The 26,345-nt window shown below is 41.8% G+C and overlaps 1 protein-coding gene across 3 annotated transcripts in view; it reads right to left on the bottom strand.

Moving 5' to 3' along the window:
• Positions 1-668: 668 nt before the first annotated feature.
• cadm1a (cell adhesion molecule 1a) overlaps positions 669-26,345 on the bottom strand; it is a 330,464-nt gene continuing 304,787 nt past the window's right edge. For all 3 annotated transcript variants that reach the window (XM_034550066.1, XM_034550068.1, XM_034550067.1), the window contains 2 exons: positions 3,008-3,136; positions 669-1,064 (listed from right to left, as the gene is read on the bottom strand). In XM_034550066.1, the coding sequence (XP_034405957.1) occupies positions 946-1,064; positions 3,008-3,136 (248 nt within the window). In that variant the 3' untranslated portion in view covers positions 669-945. The remainder of the gene's footprint in view (positions 1,065-3,007; positions 3,137-26,345) is intronic.

Genomic DNA, 26,345 nt, shown 5'->3' with positions numbered 1-26,345 from the left:
TGAAAGTGGTTATGTTTAGGGGTGTGTGTGTGTGTGTGTGTGGGGGGGGGGGCAGGGAGAGCATATACAGTACATAAAACCTGTTTCTCATTTATGTCCTTTGTACAATGATATGTAAAGCATTCCATGCATTTTTGGAGCTGTCAAAACTTCTGGGGGGGGGGACGTAAGGAGCAGGAAGTAACGGCTCGAGACGAATCACAGTATACTGGAAAGAGTTTTTGTTACGCGTGTGTGTGTGTGCAGACACATTTAGGGAAATGGTATTAAGTGGCTGTGTAATTTTACCCTCATACAAAAAAAAAAAAAAAAAGCCAACAGCACATCAATGATTACGAGTTTGAGGGAGGGCGGGGGGGGGGGGGGGGGTGGGAAAGATGAAGCGGGGAGGGGGGGGGAACAAGGTTATGCAAATGAGGATCAACACAAAATCCAAAGTATGGATAGAACAAGGCACAGAATTTTCTGCAAATGGTTGAACTAAATAAAATTCGTACCAGCAGTTAGGGAGGTGTCGAAATGGTGAAGCTCTCTACAGTGATTTCTGGCAACGTGTGGCGCAGCCTCCCCCGCCCCCCCCCCCCCCCCCCCCCCCCCCCCCCCCCCCCCCCCCCCCCCCCCCCCCCCCCCCCCCCCCCCCCCCCCCCCCCCCCCCCCCTCAGGCCCGCCCATTTTTTGTTTTGATTTTGAATTTTTTTATTGATTTTTTTTCACACAAAACATTCCATCTACATCTGCAGACTAGACTAAACAACGGCTTAAAACCAGGCCTTTCTTTTTAAAACCCCACCTCTCTCCTACTCCCTAAAACCCTCTGCTCTCACTGAACGTGATCCTGAACCGACGTCGAAACACCCCCTCCCCCCTTTTCCCGGCCCCCCAAAAAACAGCTCGTTGTCCCAAAGAGGACACCAGAGTGAGGGGGGGGGGGGGGTCCTGCTTCGATTAGATGTAGTACTCTTTCTTTTCGTCCGAGTTGGTGTGGCCGCCCTCCGCGTTGATGATGGCCGTGTCGGCGTCCGCTGCGTCATCGGCTCCTTTGGCTTCGTGTGTGAAGTAGGTACCTGAGGTGGAGGGGATGGAGGACAGAGTCACGGACTGGGTAATAGCCGGCGCTGCGTAGATGATACAAAAGATTAAAATGTGCCTCTACATCCCTCAGCACCTAATTATGTAAATTTGTCTCCGTGCGGACATTTACACAAACCCAACACCAGCAAGCTGTAATATTCAGATTATACATCATTTCCCCTACTTTTCATTCAAATTGGCACATGAGAATCAGGGCTTCGGAATGATCTTGAGTATGTGTGGGAGAGCGTGGCTCGCACCTTACAATTAACCTTGTCACGTTCAGAGGAGGGGGGGGGGTGGGGGGGGGGGCGGCGGAAGGAACCGGCGAGCCCCTTAAAATTGACTTTACAAGATTTATTCCCATCCTGTGGCGGCGGAGGTTGATAGCGGAGGCGGCACGAGGACGGGGCACTTCAAATGCGGAAATAAAAAAGACCAAATTCTGCTTGAATAGATGGAAACAAGATGGTGCTGTACCGCAGGGATGGTTACCTGGGATATGTTGAGATTGTGATCAAAAGACAAAAAAATTCCATATATTTCTTCCTTCTTGTTCCCCTGCCCTACTCGGCCTCTGATTGGCTAGCATCCGTTGCCGTCTTTGGCGTACACATGGTAACATCGTTCAACTCAGATGCCGATGGCGGCCTTCTTGTTAAGTGCTCTCATGCATAATCACAATGTATTGATTATAGGTACAAAATGTTTGCCTGTATGGATGCAAATCAAATTACACATTTAATCTCAATTCAAAATGGCACTTTAAGTTGTCCGACCCTATGAATTTTGATTATATGTATATATTGATATACATGCTGTGATCCACCCCCTCGCCCTGTTGCCGGGTTAATACACTCCAGTCACACATTTGTTCTCATGGTTATTATTATGGGTTGCTGTAAGAAGCTTCAGTCTTTTGTCGAGTAATTTGTTTCCAATGGAGAAAGTTAAAAGTTAAAAGTTAAAGTGAGTGACTTCCCCCTGGCTCCAGTCTCACGTTTCTCTGCATAGGTGTGGCAACCGAAAGAAGGCGAAAAAAAGAAAAAAAAAGCATCTCTTCTCCATCATTATTGCTCTTTCGTGAATATTCATATCTGGCAATTCTGCTGCATTTTTAAAAGCTCACACACTCACAATGCCATTAGGCAAAGTGGTCTCTGTGTGGTTTTGACTGTTTCATTCGTGGGTTTACCACAAAAAAAGGATCCTAATTGACTTTCCATATTCATTGTTTTCATGGTGAGCAACATGAAGAAAAAAAATTGACAATTCATGCCCCTGTCCACAAAACCAATAGATTACAGTTTGTGACTATTTCTAGAGAGTTTTTGTATAATATTTCTAGTATATAGAACATATATGCTAGTGCTTAGTGTCGTCTGTAAACACTGTATTTTTCTGTAAACTGCCTCTTTTAATATACTGAATTTTTCTGTATTTTTTAAAATGTATTTCTACATCTATTTTTTTAAATAATGCTGTTTGTTGATTTCTTTTTAATCCCTTTAATCCGTGCGCACAAGGACTTGGTTTGGTTTGTGAGGTAGTGCTATATCTTCCTGGCTTTCATGTATTTATTCTCTAAACTCAGTTCGTATATATATATCCTCCTGTCCCATGGTCTCCAAATAAAGAGGACGAGATTTATTTGCCAGGTGGTTGTTAGTCGAACTCGAACAGTATCTTGAGAACCCGCCCACCTCCGGCTTTCTACAACTACAGTAACATGGCTGTATTGTGTGGTTTTTATTGGCCGATTGCACCCGTTTACTGCCGTCTATCCATGTTGGTGAGTCCTGTGGATGGTAAACATTTCCAGCTCCTGTCCATAATGTCATTCATGCATGCCGTATATATATATAATAATCTGTCCCAATGCAGCTTTAGTTGCGTGGATGTGCGTTTATAACGCCGTGTTTTTCAGGTCCGGTACCTTTGTGTCTCGCGAAGTAGCGCCCCAAGACGATGAGTAGACAGAGCATGGCGAAGACGACCACGGCCACCACTCCTCCGATCACTGCGTGGTCCACCGTTCTGGGTGCTCCTTCTCCAGCTCGGGAATCTTAAAAGCAAAAAGCAAAAAGAAACTCATCGTGGATAAGTTCTCAGTGTTACACTGGGGGGGGGGGGGGGGACAGTCAGCCCCCACATCTGTGCTGGGACGTCCCAACAGTTAGATGTGCCGATGAATGGGCCCTTTAAAACGGATAGTTGGGTGTTTTTAAGTGAGGCTGTATCGGGTACTTATCTATTGCCCAGTGTGTCGTACAGTAGATGGCGGTTGGCACGGCCACCAGTTTGGGGGAAAAACAGCAAAGCAATGTTCTGAAATGTATTTCAACCCATCGATGGAGTGCTTTTTTTTTTCTTTTCGCGAGAGGGAACTGAAGTGAAAGGAAACTTATCTATCCTGTATTTGTTCACGTAATCTGCCGGTTTTGAAGAGAGCGTGGATGAGTTCCCCGTTGAGGGCCGTGTGATGGCGAGATAGAGCCGTGAACATATTCTAAATATAGCGCACGCTTAAGCTCCAAAGTTTTCATGCTCACCGCCGCGTAGTAGTAGGTAATACACTAAGTAAGGATAAGTACCTTATAGGACGCCACTTGAAAACAGCAAAACGTCCCTTTAAATGCATCCCTTTAAAAAGTTCCAACGAGACTAAATTGGTTAATAATGTCGGTTCTCAATGGCTGTTTATCACTAAGAGTACAGTATCTTTGTTGACAAACATATTTCCATGGATCCCACTGTAATTAAGTAAAATTCCTGGATGCTCTAATTACCTCGTGCACGACCAAATCTGTACCTAACCCCAACCATCTTACGTGTTGTATGCATAACTTGACACAACAACTTCCTCGTGGACAACAATATTTGCCGAAGCCTATATGTGGACTAGTCTGTTTTTTTTAATAAAAAATTTGAGTTCTTGACCTTACTCATTACTTTGTGTTGCATGAACCTTTTTGTTTGCGAGTCACACTCCCGGGACCGTTTAAAAAAAAATTTTTTTTATCTCGCCGACATTTTAATAACCACTCTCCAGAATTGCCACGAGGATAACAGTTTTGTTTTTTTGCAATCAGGAATTGATTAAACCGAGCGGGACAGCGAGGACGATGTTCCTGCCGGGCTCGCAATGAGAAATCACTCGGGGACAGATTTACGAAGAAAGCGACGTTTACCGAGTTCGCGATCTGTGTATTTAGCGCCTGATTTACAGCGGCCACTCCGAAGGAGAGCTCGTTGCTATTACTCAGAATAATGCTTCGCAGAATTATGATTTCATAATCTTACTCTGTTTAGCCTCATTTTTTGTATTTATTTTTTTTCACATCTGCACCCGATAATCCGTTATTATGGGCAAGGGAAGGCAGTTTTATCTGTGGAGCATGTTTCATTCACAAAACGTTTTGATGTAGAGTAAAAAATCATGGCAGTGCGCTAACAGACAGACGTAATCTCTGGCGTGCACCTGCCCGTAGGTTTGAATGGTCGACCCGAGGAACACGCTGCAGGTACAGCTGACGGATTGGCTTTTGTAAATCACATCGGAGCGACGCCTCCCTTTTTCTCCCCGCAACACTGACAAGTTACCTCGGTGCATTGAATGGAGTACACAATCGACCTCTGTTGACACGTGTCCTCTTATTATGCGTGCGCTCCTCCCTCAGATGTGCAGCGTGGAGACACGTGCGACATGCACCCTGTGAGTAAAGCCGAGTGAGTCTGATTCCTAAGAACAGCAGACGGACGGGGTAAAAAAAAACAACCTGGCATTTCATATTTTACCGTTCCCGAACGTACGATTTAATATGCGTCTTGCACATCAAATGTCAGTAAAAAAGAAACCCGAAAAAGAAACTTTAACTCAACCGTGCACACACGGCAACACATTTACAAAAACTAGTAGGAATGTTGACATTTTATTATTTTTTTTTACAAAAAAAAATAATCCCTGCTAGGGGCTGGACACATAAAAGCCCCCAGAAGCTCTTGGCTGTAATGCGATGTGAAAGCTATTGATCAGGTGTAGGGATCCATGACAACCCAGAGTTAATATCCGCTTGTGGATGTGATTGGCCATTCTCAGCACAAAGGAGGAGCACATTTTTCCATCACTAACCCACACAATGTGCTGTAGTTCAATTAATGGGAAGGGCGGAGGTGAAGGTGAAGGTGGTCGGAGGGAAGATAACTTACTTGGCTTTAAGCGTTGCATCGAGATTGTGACCTGGAATTAATTTGCCATCCGTAGCACTTTGGTATCTAATATAATGTGTACATTACTAATGCATTCCTGTGCTTTCAGCTTATTAAGATACCATTACACCATGCAAAGGTTAAGTAACCTTCGCTTCCTAGATAATGTCTTTCCTAAAGACAAGAAAATAGAGAATGCCAGGAAAAAAAGTAAAGTCAGAACACTGAACGCCGAGTCTTAGCAGCCGGGTTCACGTGGAGGAAAATCATCAGCCCCCACAATCCATTAGCGATAGCGACTCGCTAAAAAACCCCAACGCACGCTCCTCCAGCCGACTTCTACACTCGAGGGATTTGCTGAGTGAGCTCCAGGAAGAAAGAAAAAAAAGAATCAGCGGGGGCCACAATTTATTAACGAATAACAGAAACGGAGTGAGAAACATCGTGGATAACATCAGCTCCCGCCCACCTCGACACACAGCGGGCGCTACAACCCGCAGGAATAAAAAAGAGGGGAGGTGGGGGCCGGGGGGGGGGGGGGGGGGAGCAGGGCCACCTGTCAAACCCAACAAAACATTACCTGATGGATCTAATAGGTTATTTTGACTTCAGATTTTCTTTTTTCAGCGCTGGGGCAGATTCAATTAAACTGAGCAGGAATCCCTCTGACATCCAATTCGCTCTTGTCAGGCTGCTAAAGCTGTGCTTTAACACACTTTCCTATTACGATGTTAATGTGGACTGTGGCTTACGGGGAGGCGGGGGGAGTGTGTGCGTGTTGTGTGTGTGTGTGTGTGTGTGTGTGCGGTGTGGTCAGAGTGCTGGGGATTGGACGGTTGCAATAAATTACTCTTGGTTGTCTATATCAAACAGTTCTGGTTAAAACTCATATATGGGGGGTGGGAGGACATGAAATTGTCCACATGTCTACATCATATCACACGTCGCTTCACTCCATTATAAACTCTGCCTTGTGGGCTAACCTGCGTGAACAAGACCGGCCCTTTAGGTGGAGCTCGCCGGGCCTGTTGGTGGTGCTGGAGGAAAGGTTCTGGGGTCACTAACACCTCCTCTTACTTTGAAAGAGCTTCAAAGTACACGGTAAACTACATGGGAATCCCTTTCGCCCCCCCCCTCCCCTCCCCGCAGGTTGCTTTCAGGTTAGAAATCCACCTCACCTGGGACTCTTCTCATCCCTTCAGTTTGTACGTCCCTCGATTCTATTCCTCGCCTCCTCTCCTCCTGCCTTCCTTCCTTCCTCGCACCCGAGATGCCAGCAGAAGAGGGCGAGGACGAGGAGTCACGGCAACGTGCATTTAACGAAACGAGACATTCTAGCTAAAGAGGCGTCGTTTTAAATCAATTAATTAATCCATTAAATGTGACGCTGGAATGGAACGTTGTTCTAACCGCAGTGGGCGCGGGTTCGATTCCTTTCCTGCGTCACCCCCCCCCAGCTATCACTACCCAATGAAGCAGAAATGCCAAAAAATATCTTAAAAAATCCTTGAGTGTCACAGCTTGTTCCAGCTCTTCATTGAAGTTGTATGATGCTTACACTGAGAGAAATATTCAAAGCCAATACATCTTTTTTTCATAACCGTTCCATCAAAAAGAAATATTGTACATGTCGTATGCATCATTTCGTACCCATTTCAACGAAAAGTCAGCCTGACATATTTGTTATCTTTGGAAACTTTTGAGATCTCCGCAAGAATTTAAAATAAAGTTATGTGGGGGTTTTGAAGAGGTTCATTTTCAGAAATACTTGGCAAGGTGTCTTGTTTTTCAAGACGAGAGACACAAAATATCGTAACATTTACAGGAATCCTTATCTGGGGACTGTGAATATGAATCATTTCATAGTCAGTGAAGGACTGTCAGACCAAAGTGATTGATCACTCTGCGGGGGCACTGAAGTACTCAATGGAAATGGCAATTTAAAGGATAATTCACGGTGCAATACATGTTGTGCTTAAACGCTGAGATCTGAGAATTACTCACTGCTCATCATCTCTGATAATACTAATATGATCTTTTCTCGCTTTACTGTTTTTTTGTTGTTGTTGTTGTAGTTATGTTTATTTAATCCAGTTGTCTTGCATTAACTGTTTTGTTAATTTGCTGCTAATTTGAGTTACGTTTCAGAAATAAACCAGAAATAAACAAAAAAAATTGTAGAAAACTACAAAAAGAGAATGTATTTCCTCTCATGCGTTAAACACCTCTTGTGGCCTTCCTATAAACAAAAACAAAAGTAATATATATATATATATATATATATATATATATATATATATATATATATATATATATATTATTGTTGTTGTCACAGGAGGATTTCGTAGTGTAGCCGTTTCCCAAGTAGATTGAACTCTGCTGTGCACTTCCTCGAGTCCCGGCTTTTCTCTTCCTAGTTTGATTGTAATAACATCTTCATTAAGCTGGATTTGATTTGATTTATTTTTTTTTAAACATGATGAAAAAATAAATCTATGATTCAGTCATTCAGCATCAAAGATAGAACGAAGCCCATAGGAGAGATGTTTTGAAAACATAAACTAGGTGTTATGACGAAGTATTCTAACAATAAAGTCGTGCAAAATACAAGAGCGAGTTGTATTGTATTGTCAAAAGAAAGAACAATGCTTTTATCATTCTTATTCATAGACATCTGATGAATATCTCACAGAATACTGTGTACCTTCCACTCTCCACATATCTGTCTGCGGAGCACGGGACTCTTCTTGTGCTATTTTCAAAGGTTTTTGGGAGATTTTATATTAATTGTAACATGGCTTTGTGGAAATATATTGTATTTTGAATAAAAAATTCCCAGCAAACAGCCATCATTAAAACAGTAAACCTGGCGACCTGAGTATATGTTTATGAAATGTAAGATAAACGTCGTATTTTAGTATATTTTCATCAAATGTTTTGGTCAAAGTTGTAGCAAAGAGTAGGAGAAGATATTCAGTTGCATCATTATCCATAAAAACGTGGTTTTAATGGTGCTGTTGCCGTTGAAATTTAAATTACATACCAGGCGATGATAACAATATTATTTTTTCTTCCATTGCAGCTCTATTTACACGAAAAAAAATAATATAAATAAGTTAACTTAGATGGATTCCTAAACCTTATTAGCGTACCTTTTAAAAAGAGGAGCTACTGTCAGGCTATTTAAGAGGACGAGAGGGCTAAAACATTAAAAAGTTATCGTTGGAATGACAACAAGTCAACAATTTCTGTGATTATCAAACAAACAAAAAATAAAATAAAAGCCGGTTGTTTGGGGTTCCATTTTGAAAAGAGCCAGAAGAACTGCCTGGATGACAGCTGCAGAGCATGTGCTGTCAGTTTTCTGGAAGCACTCAGTCCCAATGATCCCCATATATAAAGCAATTTGCATGTCATAACAGTGCATCAATGGTTGGTGCATCAATTATGAGCAATTACTGTCACCTCTCGAGATACAGTTTATTTGTGTTATTATCTCAAGATAGGGAGTCAAAATGGTGCGCGTCATTGTTTTACACACATTCAAGGCAATTTGAGTTGTCCCTTGAAAGTCATTTCTGTTGCAGTGGAAGTGCATATGTGGAGGCTAAAAACACAACAGATATCCCCAAATGGTTGGTGCCATTTATATATATGTATATATTTGAAAGGCCCACGTAGCTGTTGAGCGATCATAACATGTAGAGTCAAATAAACGGACCCTTATCACCAAACTGAAGAAAGTCAAGTATCAATAGCTAGAGAGCAAGATACGTTTCTTTCTAAGAGTTAGCGGAGACCAAACCAGAGTGAATACATAAACACATTAATCTATGTCTGCGGATTACTGGTCGCAAACAGAAATAAAATGTAAAACTGGGTGAAAGTAGAAGGGTCCCCGAGGAGAGAATGGAAAAGTGCTGGATGGTTAAATAGACAATTTAAGGTCATTAAGGCTTTATGTTTATAACCTTAAAAAAAAAGCTATTTATTTGTGTTGAAAAGGGAATAATCAAGTTTCACATTGTGATTGATCAGATTGATGTTTGTTAAAAGTGCTTAATTGTTCATTTAATGAGATTAAGTGTTTTGTTTGCTAGTATTTATGTGGATATAAGTGTGTTGGTATGTTTGCCTGTATGTGGGTGGACCCCAGGAAGAATATGCTTATAATAATGTTAGTGGGGATCCTCTTAAAGAAAGAAAAGTTAGCTTATTAGGTAATAAGAGTGCTGCAGGCAGGAGTCCAATAAAACCTGGAAATTAGTTTTCATGTTTTCACTTCTGGTTCCCATATCTCAGAGTTAATGTTTTTTTGATTTTTTAAAAGTTTTTTTAGGTTTGATGTCGAAAAATAGGGTCTGTGGTTAACACAAGCATAATGCATTTTAACGTTTCACCACACGCACAATAAAATATATCAGTAAATATCCCACTGTCTAGTTTTGAAGCTTTCATGTGTCTAATGCTAAGATTTTTACTTCTGGAGATTGTATTCATATATATATATTTTTTTTAAAAACGTCACACAAGAGTGTGTTCATTTGTGAAGATTATCCGGATGAACAAAATGTGTAAATATCATCATTTTTAAATGTGTGTGCGCCACAGAGCTTACTTTCTGCAATAATCCAAAAATCCAATAGAAAAAATTCCCTTTGCTTTTTGTCAAGGGAACCAGTGCAATTTGAACCTATTATTACCGATATGACACCTCTTTAATACTGTATATCAGGGCAGCGCGTCAGTAGGTCGTCTCTGAGTTGTTCTGCCCCCTAGTGACCGCACATGAATGAATAAAGCTTTAAAGCATAAATAGCTGCTGTGTGTTATGTTGCTCAGAGAGAGCTTTTATGATAAAGCTAAGGACAATAATCCAGGCGGCTATAGGGATGTAAAAAGATAGATGATAACCACAGTGGTGGTGTTTATTATTACTGTACATCACAAGCAACAGTACCGCTTTCTGTTTCCGGATCCATATAAAAAGGCCTTTCTAAACACAACTGTAAGTCACGGGTTGTCAGTTTAATCGCAAAAGTACACGACGTAAACACACGATTCCAGAATCCAGCTTTATGTTCTTTTCTTCATATTACGTTCATTTCCCGTCTTGGACTTATCTTACCGCTGACACTCAAGCTCAGTCTCCCTTTGAAACGTGCCCCTTGAAATATAAATGATTAATCCCGGGACGGGGGCTCGAACGAGGTGTCCACGGGGCTAAACAAAGCACCCAACAGTCAATCAAGAGGGGCCATTTGAGAGGCCATTTTTTTATTTATTTTTTTCTCCGCTGTGGGAGAAGCGCTCACCTTAAGTGGGAGTATCTCATTTTCACGAGACATGTTGACAGAGGCCTGATTTGAGACAGAGGAGATCTCCTAATTGGATCTCCTAATCTGCTAATTAAGCATTCACGAATGCTTGCACCGGTGTGCCCGTGCGGCCCGCGGATAGAAGGGCAATCAGGACTAGGACGGCGCGATGCGGGTGGGGTGTCATAAGAGCACATTGGCTTGTCAAGATCCTCTGCCATTGCCCGCAACGCTCTCGGTTAAAGAGTGAATCTAATTAAAGTCCCGATGAACCTATCCATTGAACCTATTTAAAAGATGTCAGTTGAATCTTTTGCCTCTCGGGGTAGTAGCGCACCACCCTGCTCATGTACAGAGCGACTTGGCCTGAGAATCATTGAGTCTTTCTCGAAGTGTCAACAACACGTCAAAAAGACATAGCGGCGCCGTTCAAAAACAGAGCAGCTAAAAAGGGTCAAATAAAGTTTAAGATTGAATTATTAAAACTAACGTCATGGAGTATTAATATTAAAAAAAAGACTTCTGCAGTGATTCAAGAGACAGTTCTGGCTTTGCTAGCCTGATCCCTGGATAGTGAAGTCTGTTGGTTCAAAGGCCTCGTTACCTTTGATATGTTGCAGTGAACGGCGAGACCTTAAAAAAAAACAAAAAAAAAACACTCTCGCTTGAGGATCCCATCCGGATAACGTGGGATATTGAAAGAATCCTGCAGCAATTCAGAATTACATTTGGTGGGCCTTCAAGAGACGGGGTATCGTACAAGGGTTCCTCGTGTCGGTCGAGCCCCAGAAGGGATGGAACCTACATTTCCCACCATGCAACAGGTCTTTTTCGTGTGACGACGTGGTGGGCCCTCATTACGATCGTGGCAGCGTGCATGAGGATAGGTGCGTGTGGGGGTCCTCCTTTAATCAGAGGATCGGGTGGTTTGATGTCGATGTGTCCTTGGACAAGACATTTAAACCCCCAAATTGCTCTCGCAGGCGGTTCCTGCAGCGTGTGAACGGGTACGAATGAATAGTTGGCGTCCTGATGGACAGGTGGCACCTTGCATTGGTAGCTCCTCCCATCAGTGAAGGAACGGGTGCGAATGCTAAAGCGCTTCGAGAGGTCGGACGACGAGAACGGCGAGTACCATCGTAACCATCACGTCTTTTCAAAGTCGTTGAAGAATGTACATTTCTTCAGATTTAACAGATCTAAACATACTTTACTTTGGAGTTATTAGAGAGAGAGTTATGTTACCACAGGCCTTTTCTACACTTGTGCAGGTTGGGGGGGGGCGATAAAATAATGTTGCTGCAATTCAAATTAGACAAAGCACCGAGGGGACAGTGACACTTCGTTTCAATATGAATTCATATCATTATTCATTCTATAATTATTTCTTCTTCTGCAGAAAAATGACAGTTATAATTAACACTTTTTACACTGAGGGCATTGTCTTCTGAAAATAACAAGTCACCAGTATTCAATGTTCATTTTTACTTTCTGGCACAAAACCTGTGGGCCTGCATTGAATATAGAAAGCTAAAACTATATATATATATGTATATATATATATATATAGTCAAATGTCTCTCCTTTTGTGGTATTCCTAATGTAATATAAAGAGTTTAGTGCATGTACGGATTTTCAATGAAATCAAGCAAATGTTCCAACTGCGAGCAGAAATAGTGCATTATCTCTTAAGAAAACTTGCACCTTGTTTTATTTTTTCATGATGGAGCTATTCATCATTTATTTAATCACGTTTATCCAAAATATAATATAAGTATGGGCTATAACTGTACTCAGGATATTACGCCGTATCTGGGCCGCGGCAAGCTCAATAAACACCTTCTAATAATGGCTTTTAGGGGGTCTCGGGAGTGACTTATCCCAACACACTGAGGACTCTCTATGGCTCCCGAGGCCAAATGAGTTTGCAGCTTGTTGCAGAGATGCACATCAGTCCTGTTAATGGGGGCAATGTTTAAAAAAAAGAAAAAGAAAAGAAGCCCAGTGGAGTTTTTCCTCCATCTACCAGACTGCCCTTTCTTCTCTCAAGCGTGATTATCAACCCCCCCCCCCCCCCCAATGCTCTCCTCTCATCCCGCCTCCAGCCATGGCCATTTCATCGGCTGGAAAAACTCCCCGGGATTTATGCCCTGTGGATGTGAAAGGTGGCCAGAAGCCTGGTGTGTGTGTGTGCTCATGTTGAATGATTTAAAACACATACATATGAGGATCCCCTTGTACGAGACAACGTCATATTTTGACCTTAACAGAGATAAGGTCAAAACGTAAGATAATGATAATTGGTCATGTATTCATTAGAAAAGAAAATGGCGTGACGCTGCTTGTCGGGAAGAAGAAAAAATTGTTAAAACTTTGGTTTGAGCGATCCAAAGAGGACGATCTCGCCAAGGTCAACGCAACAGAAATGGCGGGCGCTGATTAAATTGACTCCCAAAGTCTCCTGCTCTTGGTACAGTGATAACAATAACAGAGGAGAGTGTGTATCCCGGTGTTATGAGACAGAATAGTATCAGGGAAATTACATTGGGGGCTTTGTGTAGATCTGTGTACTCAGCGGAGACATCCCTGGGTGAAGGAACTGTGCCAAGGAAATGAGGGGCTAATCCAGGAAAAAAAAAAAAAAAAAAAGAGCCTGAGACAATGGCCACATTTACATACGTGCAGTAAACAGACTGGAGGCCATTCTCCGGTCAAGGTCGATGCACGGACATGATCTGTCGACACGAAACTTTCATATCTCGCCTCACTGACTCAATAATAAATCCACAAATAAAAGAATATGTTGTGGTGAGGCCTATATGTGTGCAGCGAACACCGTGAGGGCATTTAGCAGGTTATTGCCTTCTCTAATCTGTCGCTATAGTTACGGTCTGGGTGTGTCCATCAAGTCAATCTGCTTTGTTGATGCTCATCAGGTTTTTAAAAAAAAACAAAACCCTATCAAATCATATTTGAGCTTTAATCAAGTGGTACCAAACTTTAAACTAGCTTAATATGAAAAACTGTTACATAAAAATAAACGTTGGTTTAGCTTGGTCTAAACCTGGATTACATTTAATTCTGTTGCACCACAACATCTAAACTCAATTTAAACTGTGTATCCAGTATTCACTTTAAACGTACACTTAAGGAGGTTAAAGGTTTTTATTTTAAATCCATAAAAAAAGATGGATTGAGCAGAAATAATCAAGATCCTCAAGGAAAGTTGTCAGACAGACTAAATCCAATTAAGTTTCAAGACGCCCGCCCTGTGTGTGCTTTTTACGGCCTCTACGATCGAACAGCATAACAAATAGTATCGTGGGATATCGACAGAGTGCTGCTATTATTTTTCTTAGGTTTAGCTACAGGATGCTGACTACTGTTCAGAGAGAGAGAGAGAGAGACATGTCATTGCCCGGTTGCATAATGCAGCTCTGCTCCACAGACACACGCCGCGCATTACCAGAAAAAGGAAGAAGAATAACGTCTCTCCCAGGCGCACTCCGTGTTTACGCTTTTCATTTAGAAGTTGATGTGCGGTGGAAAAGAACGGGATTTGTGACTCAGCGTAGCCTCCAGGTTCCAACCCCGCTGCTGCTTCTTCTTCTTCTTCTTCTTCTTCTTCTTCTTCTTCTTCTTCTTCTTCTTCTTCTTCTTCTGTAAAAACCAGGAGGTATACTGTGCTGTGCCGCTTGCTTTGGCAGAGCCTCTTTCCAGAGTTAGTGCTGGACTAACTATGATGACTCCTTTGCGTGCAGTGTTATGCCACTGTCTCTTAATTTTAAGTTTCTTTTAACTTGTCTTGCTCTGTGTTTTTTGTTTGTAACTATGTGTTTCTTGGCAAGGTCACCCTCGAAAATCTCAATGGGACTCACCTGGTTAAATAAAGGTTTAAATAAATATGTAAAAAATGCTCACACATACTGTGCACAAAGACGGCCCCCCCCCCCCCAGAGGAAACGAGGATGTATGTAAACAGTGTCGGTGGGGGGTCTCAAAAGGGCTATTATAATTGAAGTTTCTTGTAATTGTCTAATCGCAGCGACTTAAATAAGAGTAAGTGCAATGTGTGTTAAAGGCGGTTGTTCCCAATCCGTGTGGACATGGTCTTCATCGCGGTGCATTAAAAAAGGACTTTATGAGGTTTGACCTTTTTGCTCCGCAAAGTTCGGCTGCTAAGCCACGAGAAAAAGACAAAAAAAGAAAAAACGGATTTCAGCCATTATGTAAAGTTGTGCCTAGCGGGATATTTCCTTTGTTATCTTAGTCCGGGGGTACGCGGGGGGCTTTGTCATGCCATTCCGGCCGTCTTTGAGGAGCATTGTTGTGGCACAATCTCCGCCAGGTGTAGCAACGCTGACAAAAAAAAAACGGCAGTGATAATAAAATCCTATAACGTGGCTGAGTGCAGGGTGTCGGCCTCTAATCCAGACCGGTTTACATGCATGGATGGTGTCAGGGGAAAAAAAATAAAGCCAGTAACAATGGATGATCTCCACGAATGGGTTTTGTCCTATTTACACTAAAACGCTGAGGCTATTGTTTATTAATATATCGTTTAAAAACAATATCCTTGCAATGAAAAAGCCCTGGCTGTGGCATCATGGGAAACGTCAGAATGGCACAAGAGAGAAGTACCAACACCTCGGGAGGAAGCATTAGCTGAGAGGGGAAATGGGGAAGAAGCGGATACTTTTGCAATGATTAATAATCAATTTCAATTTCCTCTCAGATGTGATTTTCCATTCTTTTGGAAAATGTGTGACGGTGTTTCCTTACAAAATCTATAATTTAGTTTTCTTTTCATGTCCTTCGTACACTAATGGCCCAGCCGAGCTTAAAATAAACAACTACAACCACAACAACAACAACAGACAGTACAACTGTCTCAGATGAAAGTTGCAAGACTTTGGCTGCTGTCATGACAACACTGAGCCTAAATGCAAATTATAATAAGAGCATTCAAAAGCAAGGAATATGCAGGTCACGTGCCCTGGGATACTATTTTTTTTTGCAACTACAACTCACCACCTGCTGCGTCTGCCGGCTTGGAGCTCAGAGTGCCAACCAAATTATGATCATCATTAACGCAGAAAAATACATATAATATGAATGCATACAAACTGCATTGTATCTGAGAAATGTTTTACCATTTAATAGACATACCCAGCACCACACATTGGGAGCCAATAGAGGATATTACACAACGTGCAGACAATAATTGGTCAGTCGAATTCACCACTTTAGTCCAGACAAAAATATTGAACTATTAGACTGCACTAAGACTCTTGGAATGTGGTCCCTGGAGACAATGACTCCAGGGACCACATTCCAAGAACATAATATGATTTATTTATTTTTTTGCCAACAATACCACTATTTTTTTTATGATTACAGCATATTACACTGCATCGTTAGTAAGAGGGTTGTTCAGGGCATGTGAGAGATAACGTGGCAGCAGGCTGTGTTAACATTACAGCAGGTGGCAGAGCTGGGATGATTGACAGGTAGATTGTGTGGTCTGCTTCAAACTGTTTTAATAAAAGCAAGGACATTAGACCAGTATACAGATTTTAATAGAATTTACTTACTAACAATATAGTAATATTAGGTACATTTGAACATCTTCTAACAAAAAAGTATGATAGACCATGTATAGGATGGACTTTCTGAACCTAAAATGTACATATGCTCTGTCCTTATATCAGATTTTCATTCACATGATTATTGTGTCCGAAATAATTCAGGATAAAATAAATAAATGAATAAAATAAGATAAATAAATATTAAGGTTATCATTCAAATGTATATCTTATTTTATTTTTTGGGGGCATATGAATTACACTCAAATTCCGAGTGTAGGGCAGGTGGAGAGTGTAATAAAGAACAATGGCAGCAGTAGTTAGTGAAAAGGCAACCAGAAGAACCTGGATTATTGACACGGCATTATCATATGTGTATTACTTTTAAGCGTCACGGTTATCATCCATACCAGTATATATATATATATATATCGCAATACCCCTGCTGACCCTTTGGACCCCCAAAAAGTCACATAAAAAAAGAAACCGTCTGCCACTTGTTGACCTCCTGTTGGAAATGTTTAACTTTGCTGTGCGGACTAATTAAATAGATCTCATGTCACAGGCCCCCGGTCGACTTCGCCATGCGAAAGCCAGACGGAACCTTGGAGGTTCACTTCACTTTGTCACCTGCCTCACTCGATTGTGTGTCTGAAACTAATTAATGCAGCATATGTTTGCCTCATTTGAAGAGAGCCCCGAAGGCGGCGTCAAGCCACCGGGCTGCGAGTCTCAAAGACACCAACGCATCCATCTCTGTGTTGCCCGCATGAGACACACACGATAAAGGCATCCATCCCAGAGTGGCGCCGATGACACCTCACAAACTAGTTGTTGGGTAATGTTACTTTACGGCGTTACCAAAAATAATAATTGTATTGTGCATTGTCCCGAGGGCACGTGGCCTCGTGCACTCTTTACCTTTTGAATGCATTGACTCTGTTGTCATTGAATACGACGGCGTCTGAAATTTAGGAATGAATTAGGAATTTTGTTATGCATCGTAGGGATTTTATTTGAATGACCACAGAGAAAGATGGAGACTCTACAGTTGATATTGGGAGCATCTCCTCCAGGATTCAACCAGCTACAAGTGTATTCCTTATTTGTGATTAAATCACTTGAATTGCAATCTAACGTGTTGCATAACAACAAAGAAGTAAACTGAGTACTCTGACGCCTTAGGAAGTTGCGTACTCATAACTAAATGACATAACCTTTATGAGCTGCAAACCTTCTGTGAGACCGGTTCCTTCTTACTTAAAATCACAATGAAGTGAACGTGGGAAACAAGATGAACTTTTTGTAATATTCCTGCAGCTACACAGTCGTAGGTTACCGACCTATTGACATCTCTGTCATCCGAAGAGAATTCTAAGAAAAAATAAAAAATAAAATCTGCCTTTCCATTTCAGAAGCACACCTTTTTAGCCTGACCACATATTTGTGGACCCGCGTGGACCCAGGAAATGCAGCTTCTGTGCTAATGCTGAAAAGGGTATTGAACCAAAATCCTTTCAGCCCTCATCTGTATTTGCTGAGTTTTCACTCTCTTATTCACAGGTTTATGGCATATAGTATTCGGCATGGAATGTCATATATTGATAGGTTACTCGGAAAATGTCATGTTTACTAGTACTGCACAAGAAAACGTTTTATGCAGCTGAATATTGGTTGGGTATTTTTTTTTAACACACTACTCTATGCATTAAATATAAATGCACAGAGGAGTGATACACTCAACAAATACAAAGTTCTAAAACCAAAATAAAGAGATTATAAAAGCTACGCTTCCTGGATTTGGTCACTCAGGTTGTTCATCCCTTTTCTTATTAACAGTAGATCCCATCATGCTTTGGGTACCGTAAACAGGAAGTGCAAATGGTGTCAGTCATTCTGGTTTTATCCCTTTATTTCTTTCCATGTTGGTGAATGCAGAATTGAGAGTCACGCTGAATTGACCCTTTGCTACTCAAGCTGTGAGAGCTAACACGGAGCCCACGGTGTCCCTAACTGCACTCCCTTAACACATATTATAATGCTAACGCTTGCTAATGATGTGCTAGCGTACTCTCCTAAAGTTAGTTATGTACATCACCTTCCAACATCTCCTGGTAAAAAAATTAATAAAAAATCACTATAACATAAAATATTAAACCGTGATCTACAAAACCAGCCTGTACATGAAGAAAATGAATCGACTGCATGAGAGTCTATGGAGCAGAGACGGATAGCACAGTGGTCAGCGCTGGTCAACACTACGCTATGATTTATGGATGTTTATCCTCGCTTGACATCAGAGAAGCTGCTACTTTATCACTGGAGGGAGTAGGTTGCTCCGATTCCACCATTATGTTCTCTGTGTACTCTGTGACTCTTTTTTTTTAATGCTAATTCCATAAATCGGGTTCTCCGCTTTCAAAGGCCAAAAAAACCCATCAAACCAAAAGAATATTTTTCTTATGCACACAGTCATCATACTAATGCCTTGACTGTCAGAAAAATAGAAAAGAAATTGCCACTGTGTCCCTTTAACCTACCAATATGTCAGGCAGTCAGTGATGTTGGCAACGCCATCTGGGCCTTTTGATAGTCAGTTAGCCCAGAATCACCTGCGCACCGCTGCAAGGACTCAGTCTTCAAGACAAAAGGACAGCTATTGGAATCTGGCCAAGTCTTCCCCAATCGTTTCCATACTCAGCAGGTATTACGAGACACAAGACACACACACACACACACACACACACATCCTCTACATAATACTTCCCCAAGTTAGCTGCCCCATGCAGCAGTAATCAAGAGTCCGAAGAAACAATCGCTACATTTGTTGCACATCAATACCCGATGGTAATTCGACACAGTGTGGCCTTGTCATTTAATGAATGCCTCGTCTCTTTAATGACATCCAAATGTGACAGCTGAGTCCTTGGATTAAAGAGAAAGGTCCCGCGCTTCACCTGCCACAATCCTGCTGTGAGCAAAGTGGCCATTACAGTGCTGTATTCCTCTCCTCTCTCCACTATTAGATCTCGGAGCGCGGCTCAATTATCCCACTGCTTCCACACGCTTTGCTGACAGCAGCGTTGGCAGGTGTGTCCTTTCCAGACGCTCTCACCTCTCCGGATGGGAAATTAGTCAGTGCGGCTAGCCATCAGCTAAAGCAACTGACATCTTCGACCAGCATGCCCTTTCATTAAGAGTGAGGAGAAGGAAGTGAGATGAGAAGAGCAAAACGCTGCTCCGACACTCAACAGTCCAGAACGCTGGACCATGTGCATTTTCTTTTTTTTTTAACGAGTCGATTCACGCAGGCAACACGGACACAAAAGAAAATCCTCCACAAAGCAAAGCCATGATTATTGACTGGACTGTTGAGGGCAACACTGTGGGAGCGATGGCTCCGGCTCAGTGAAGAATTGCCGCGGGACCATTTTTGACCGGCTTCTCTGGAGGTTTTGTCTTTGAAATGTCTCAAAGTGATGCGAGTCATGTTGGTGGAAGCATTATTTACTGCGTTACGCCGAATTAACACAACTAAACCGCGTTGACTTTACAGTAAACAGCATGTCATCGGAACACACTGTGATCGGGAATTGCATTCGATACACTGACAGAATATTAGAAATACTTGATGTTCAGCACAGTAACACATCTCTCTAGGCGTCCTCCATCCCATCCTCCGAAAGAGCCAACCAAAAGAAGTCAACTTCATTTTGGCATTTTCCATTAAATCAAATCTCAATTCACAATGGTTGAGAGGGAATTAAAAAAGGTTCCCAACCCCACCTTGTTTAATTTGTGTGGCACATTGTTTAAGGAGGTAATTGTATTGCTCTCATGAAGACTGCTTTGTGTAAGCGAGAAAGGCTTTGTCATGAACTCTGTTTGTTCCCTCCTCTGTTCTACGAGTTGATGTCGCTCTTTCTACCACGTGAGCGTTTATGTAACGCTCTCTGTAGCTTTTGCTTTTCAAACGAAGCGCCTTTAACTCCGCGGCTCTCACAGGGTGAAAAAAACGACTTTGTACCAGAAGAGCTTCCGAGAGCCAGAAGTGCAGCGGTGTTTATCCACATGCATAATAAAATCAGTCATTATGACGGAATTTTTTTTTTACGCTTTCTCTCTCTCTCTCTCTCATTTCATTTCAGCTTTGGAGCAAAAGCTTAATTTCTAAGAACACAACGTTTCAACACCCACTTCTCCAGCTCATCTCAGAGCCTCTTCTTCGCATGTTTAATTTGTTCCCCGGCTGCCCTCCGCGCCACTTCCCCCGTACCTGGCCTATTTTAGAGGGAAATGGACAATCTCGAGAAGTGCCTTCGAGCTCAATAGTGTCTCAGCTTCCTCTCTCTCTTTTTTAGTCCGCGACAAGCGGGGCATCACCATGGCAACAACATTTGCGAGGGATATGGGGGAGCGGGAGGCGGTCAGCGCGGATGCTTTTTCTAAAGGCTCTGACTTGGTGTCACACTGGGGCTCAGAAACGTACACGTGCATTTTGCCTTTTTCCCCAAATAAACCAGGGATTATTAAAAGGTTTCCCGGTTGACACCCACATTATTCATCATATTCAATTTTGTATAGCCCAATATCACAAAGGGCTTTACAATCTGTACACATACGACACCCCTGTCACGGGACCTCACATCGGACCACTTAAAGGGAGCACTTCATGAAATGCACTTGTAAATTATCACAAATGAAGTTTATTTTTTTATGAAAACAACAAAACTGTTATCCAGTTCTGAGAAGTGAAGCCTATGAAGTGCCTTAAAATTGCATTATATTCAAATAGCCAGCAAGGGGGGGTCAGGTCAATCCCCCTTGTCGCAAAATTAAGTCTGATTGTATAGAAGAGGTACAATATCAATGCAGCATGATGGTTCATCTACTAAATGATGGTCTAGTTTAGATTAAAATAGACGATAAAGCTTTAGGACGTGGCTAACTTGTGATTGACGGCTCGTTACCACGCCATTGTCCGAAATGGGAGACGTCCGTGTTTTTGTCTGAGAACTTTGAACTCCTTTTTTTTCAGTTACCAAAAAACAAATGTGAAATTTTGGTCACCTAAAAAAAATAAAATAAAATAAAATAAAATGCTCCAAAAACCAAGATGGCGACGGCATGCACAGACCAATGGGCGACGGCATGTCTACTGTACAACAGTATAAACCCAACTCGAGTGGTGACCCGCAAACACAAGGTACCCGGTTCGATCCCCTGCTCTCCCCATAGTTCCCCAGTGCCCTTGAGCAAGACACTGCAGCCCACTGCTCCTTAATAACTAATGTTTGGTCAAATGCAGAGAAGAAGTTCCCCTCTGTGGGATCAATAAAGTACATTATTATCTTTTGTACTGACCAGCTGCATGTACAGGCCGTTTTTACATTGACCAACTGGAGGCTCATGCACGTATACGCAGTCTTTGCTGAAGCAGGGCGTCACCCCTGTGACAGCTAACACTATTAAAGGGTTATTTACCATATTACCTCCATTACCTCCAGAGCCACACATCCACCCCTGATTATTTTTGATTAAGTGTGCCAGTTTGTCAGAACTCTAAACACAATTGACTATTGTTAATGCAACCCATTAACCTTTCTTTAGTCAAACGTATTTGTTGTAATTATCATTAGCTGCAGCTGCGTTTCCATGGTATCAGACCTCCGTGAAATGCGTATACCCCGACAAAAGCAAATTAAACAGCCATAAAAAAGGTATTGCTACAGACATCGCACGCTTTCACGTCCGTGGATTCTTTGTCTTCATTTTCACAACTTCCTCATGGTCTACCGAGTGGCCCGCTCTACCTCCAGGGGGACACGCTGCTATTGATGGCATTATCTTTGCATTGACCGTCGGTGGTGACTCACCACTGTCGATATCCGTTGAATCAGGGCTTGAAATCCAAGTCGGAACAAAGTGATTCACTGTTTACTGGAACGCCGTCTGTATTGTATTCGGGACGGACGCCCACACGAGGAACTGCCGGATCAGACCTCTCTCTCGCCTCAGGACCGTGTTGGTGTGAACAGCCTGAGCTTGATTGATATTTAGGACTCTCCTGTTTAAACTTGTTGAACTTGCAATAACTGGGTATTTTTGGGCCACTAGAGGGCGGCAGAATCAAGCTGTGAATATTTACATACTTGTTGGTCCGGCAGTCACAGAACGCTGCCCCGATGGTTCCTGCACATTTGGATGGTGTAACTTAGTTCACACAGTATTATTAATCAGCTGATTCTTTTATTTTGTTTACCAGAATAGGCGATATGTCCTGATTATTTGGAAGAAACCAAGCAATAAATGTAAAATCTGACATTTAGCACCACACACGCCTGAGTATTATGGTCCCTAATGTACCAACACATTGATTCCTTGAAATAAAAGTTAACATCCAAGAGATATAATAGGATACATTATTATTTTCTCTAGAGCATGTATATTTGGTTAAGAAATCTGCTGCTGATTTGATTCTTGTTTGTTTGATTATTTTATAGATAATACTGTTAATGTATTGTATTTGAAGTTCATGTATACTCAAGTTATCCATTCATGTTGAGAGAACATGTTGAGTTAACATTATTGAATTTTGACTATACAAAATTTGACTATACAAAATGGCCTTTAGTACAGTGTTGTATTTCCACAGCTCAGTAAATATCGTATACGTACTTGACTACAATTGAGTTGCAAGCCTGCACAGGTACATTTAGTCAAAGCTCTGATTGGGTTACATCACTTAGGTGTTGGGGCAAAATCTAAGAGCTTTGTTCTGGCACCCGTTTGTGGGTTCATCCCTACGAGTGACACCTTCCAAATTTGCCCCATTGCTAATATTAAAACATCAATAACATAGCCGTTTCAAAGTTAAACTTTTACCTTGATGTATAAGCACACAAACAACAATTTTGGAATTGTTTTTATGATGTTTAAGCTTTTGTTTTTTTTCCAACAGTGGCACGCGCATAGCATGCTTTTGCGAACACAGAGAGATTGACTTCGGCACTTTTGTGGGTGTTAACAGGGGACCGACACTTGATCTGTATTTGAATTTAATGTACGTCTAAATGCTGACCTTGAATATACTTAAAGGGAAAGGCGTCTTACCAACATCCTATTCTCACTGTAAGCTCATTGTTGGTAACCTCTATAGAGAAGCCGGATTTATGGTTTTATCTCCTGGAGGGGGGGGGGGGGGGGGGGGGGGGGGGGGGGGGGGGGCGCAATGCTATTTTCAGAACAAAGCAGGTTTTAACCTTCAGGGAAAAAGTGAGAATAATTTCACGTGTTAAAATGTGATCGATATGTCGTGAGCTTGTATTTAAGGACTGCATTTAGACATGTTTCAGGGCTCTGTGTGTGTGTGTGTGTGTGTGTGTGTGTGTGTGTGTGTGTCTGCCGTTTCATTTCAAGGGTCGAAACGTGATTAGTCAGCCGAAAAAAGAAACTGTCTTACATTTCTACCGAGAGCCAGATTTCACATCAACATAAGCCCTGTGGAATAAGTGAGAGTTAATTATATTTAAATATTCGATACAACACCTGAACCCTTCACTAATGTTCATTCACCAAATCGTGTATGCATATTAATGAAATCCCATTTCCATCAATCAACCTTGAAAACCCATTCATCTGCTTTAAGCCCATGTTCTTTTGCCCTTTACACTTATATTATTAAAGGGAAATGCTTTTTTTTTTTACTACAAATCAAAAAGACAACACTCAACACTCATGAAACAGAATATATATATCTGACCCCTTTCACGTCTACTGTAAACAGAAGCTGTAAACAAAGTGACAGGTCTTCAAAACATATTTTTTCAATTAATTTAAACTTTGCAACAACTGCCTTAATTAGCCAAACAACATACAACATTTATCATCACCTTTTTAGTTAGAAAAGGGTTGCTCTAATATTGACTCTGTTTTTGATCTCTACCAGCTCTTCAGGGGGAGATATCTGGCTCTTTTAGCTACGACAGGCTGCACAATGTTCACCAGCTAGTCTCTGCATGTGTGCAGTGGGTTCATCAGAGCTTCTTCACTGAAAGCAGCTGCCCGCTGCAGCCCAAAAAAAAAAAAAAAGAAAAACGAAATGTGACAATGAACCTGAACAGTCAAGCTGGAGAGAGCCCCGATGAGCTGAAACTCACTTCAGAGCTCTGTAAAGTCCAGGGACCGGACCACGCTGCTGATATAATGTTATTATATGGATTACAGCAGCGAACATAGTTGATGATATATTTAAAATACTACGGTGAGGAAATATACAATTTTGGTGATTCAGAACACCAATTGACTAGAAGTGTGGCACACTTTTCTAGTCCGTTGGTCATAGGTGGGGGTTCTCTATAGGTGTTCTTAAAGTCTGCACGACAACAAAGTAGTCTTCACGACAAAAAAGTAAATCGGAGCATTAAGCTCCACCTACTTAGATATTTTCCACCATTTTGAATATTGTGAAAAACACATTGCACACAAAAAAAACAACTGCTTGACGGGCCGTGCTCCAGTTCTCCTGGACACCAACGTCTCCGCCGCCTACCCCTCTCTCTACTGCTTGCACGCTGGAAAAAATACATGTTTTTACATTTGGGTTGAGTCCACCGGATTCCACTCTGGCTCCGGTGGACTCAACCCCAAATGTAAAAACATGTATCTTTTCTCCTCCGCGAATCGCCACCTTAACGTGGTGGAGGAGTTTGAGTGGCTCAGTGATCCTGGGGGCCATGTTGTCCGGGGCATCAGCCCCTGACAAACAGGTCTCGGACTAAGAGCGGTTCATAAAAGAAAAAGAAAAAATGTAGCTCCTCCCCCCCCCCCCACACACACACATCACAGATGATGTCGCCGTTTCCACAGCAACAGTTATTTCAATCTTTAATTTCTTTTATTGCTTTGACAAAAAAAGATAAATAAAAAAAAATGGAGCAGCCTTGTGGTTTCTTCGGGCTGAAGATGGAGATGTCTTTAAGATAAGACGAATAGATAGATACATAAGTGAGTTTAATGGATTATATTTTGAAGTTTGTGAAAAATATTAAGATACGTCACGCAACTTGAACACTGGCCTTACAATATCCGCAATCTTGAGCCTCTGTTTATTGCAATTAGTTCAACATTTCTAGTACAATTTCAAGCATATATAGATTTAAAATGTGCGTCCTCCCTTGCTGCACTAGAACGGTATTTCAAGGCGCAGCTCAACACTTATGAACCGCTGAGATACAGTACAGCATCTGGGGAAACCATTCAAAAACTCATAAATGTTGACAACAAATCTCACAAATAGGAGAATAAAGCATCTGCGGCCTGGCCAATACAAGCTGCCAACATCATTTACAGGGAGAGAGCTGCAGGCGTGTCTGTCTGACACAAGAAATCGACGCCATGTCAGGAGGCACTTCAACCGCCTCACATCCCCGACACCATCAGTGTGAATTATTAAACATGCCAATTTATACTGATTACATCGTTAATTCAATTCATGCATGCATAAATTAGAAAATATTTTAGAAACGCGAGATATCAAGCATTACTGTAGAGACGGAACTTCTCTTTATTTGCTTTGGCATTTATGCAACAAGGTGCTTTAAAATGTAATTAAATCATCTACACTTTGATATTGCATGATAACGGGGCGCGAAGAATAATTTAACATCAACCAATGCTCTTTTCCTAACTAAGTATTATGTTGCCTGAATCTAACCGCCTATGAATTGAATTTTTAAGAGACACGATACACGTATGAAGCACATATTTGGCACGCCGTCCCCGACGCGACCAAAGGTGACGCTAGAGGTCGACCTCTAGAAGGTCATCGTTTGTAGCTTCGTGACACTTACCAAGAGTCTGTATTTGTCGAGTTGGGAGTGGTAATGTGTTGGTCCAACATGTGAAGCCAACGCAAAACCAGTTGTTCAAAGGGATATTTTCTGTTTCATCACAGCATATGGAACCGAGGTGCCGATTGTACATTGCAATGTAATACTGTGTGGACAAAATAAGTACGAAAACCCTTGCACGAACAAAGAAAAGGGCTCAACACCAATCAAACATAGTTATTTGATGAACGTATTATTGAAATGGTATTGGGTACATAGTGTTAAAACGTCCCTCTGGATTGGATTCTCACTGTAAAATCAAATGGATCCCT

This window comes from Cyclopterus lumpus, chromosome 14 (genome assembly GCF_009769545.1).
Source record: "Cyclopterus lumpus isolate fCycLum1 chromosome 14, fCycLum1.pri, whole genome shotgun sequence".
Taxonomy (NCBI): Eukaryota; Metazoa; Chordata; class Actinopteri; order Perciformes; family Cyclopteridae; genus Cyclopterus; species Cyclopterus lumpus.
Note: the sequence above shows the minus strand (reverse complement) of the source record. Positions and strands in the feature narration are given on the sequence as shown.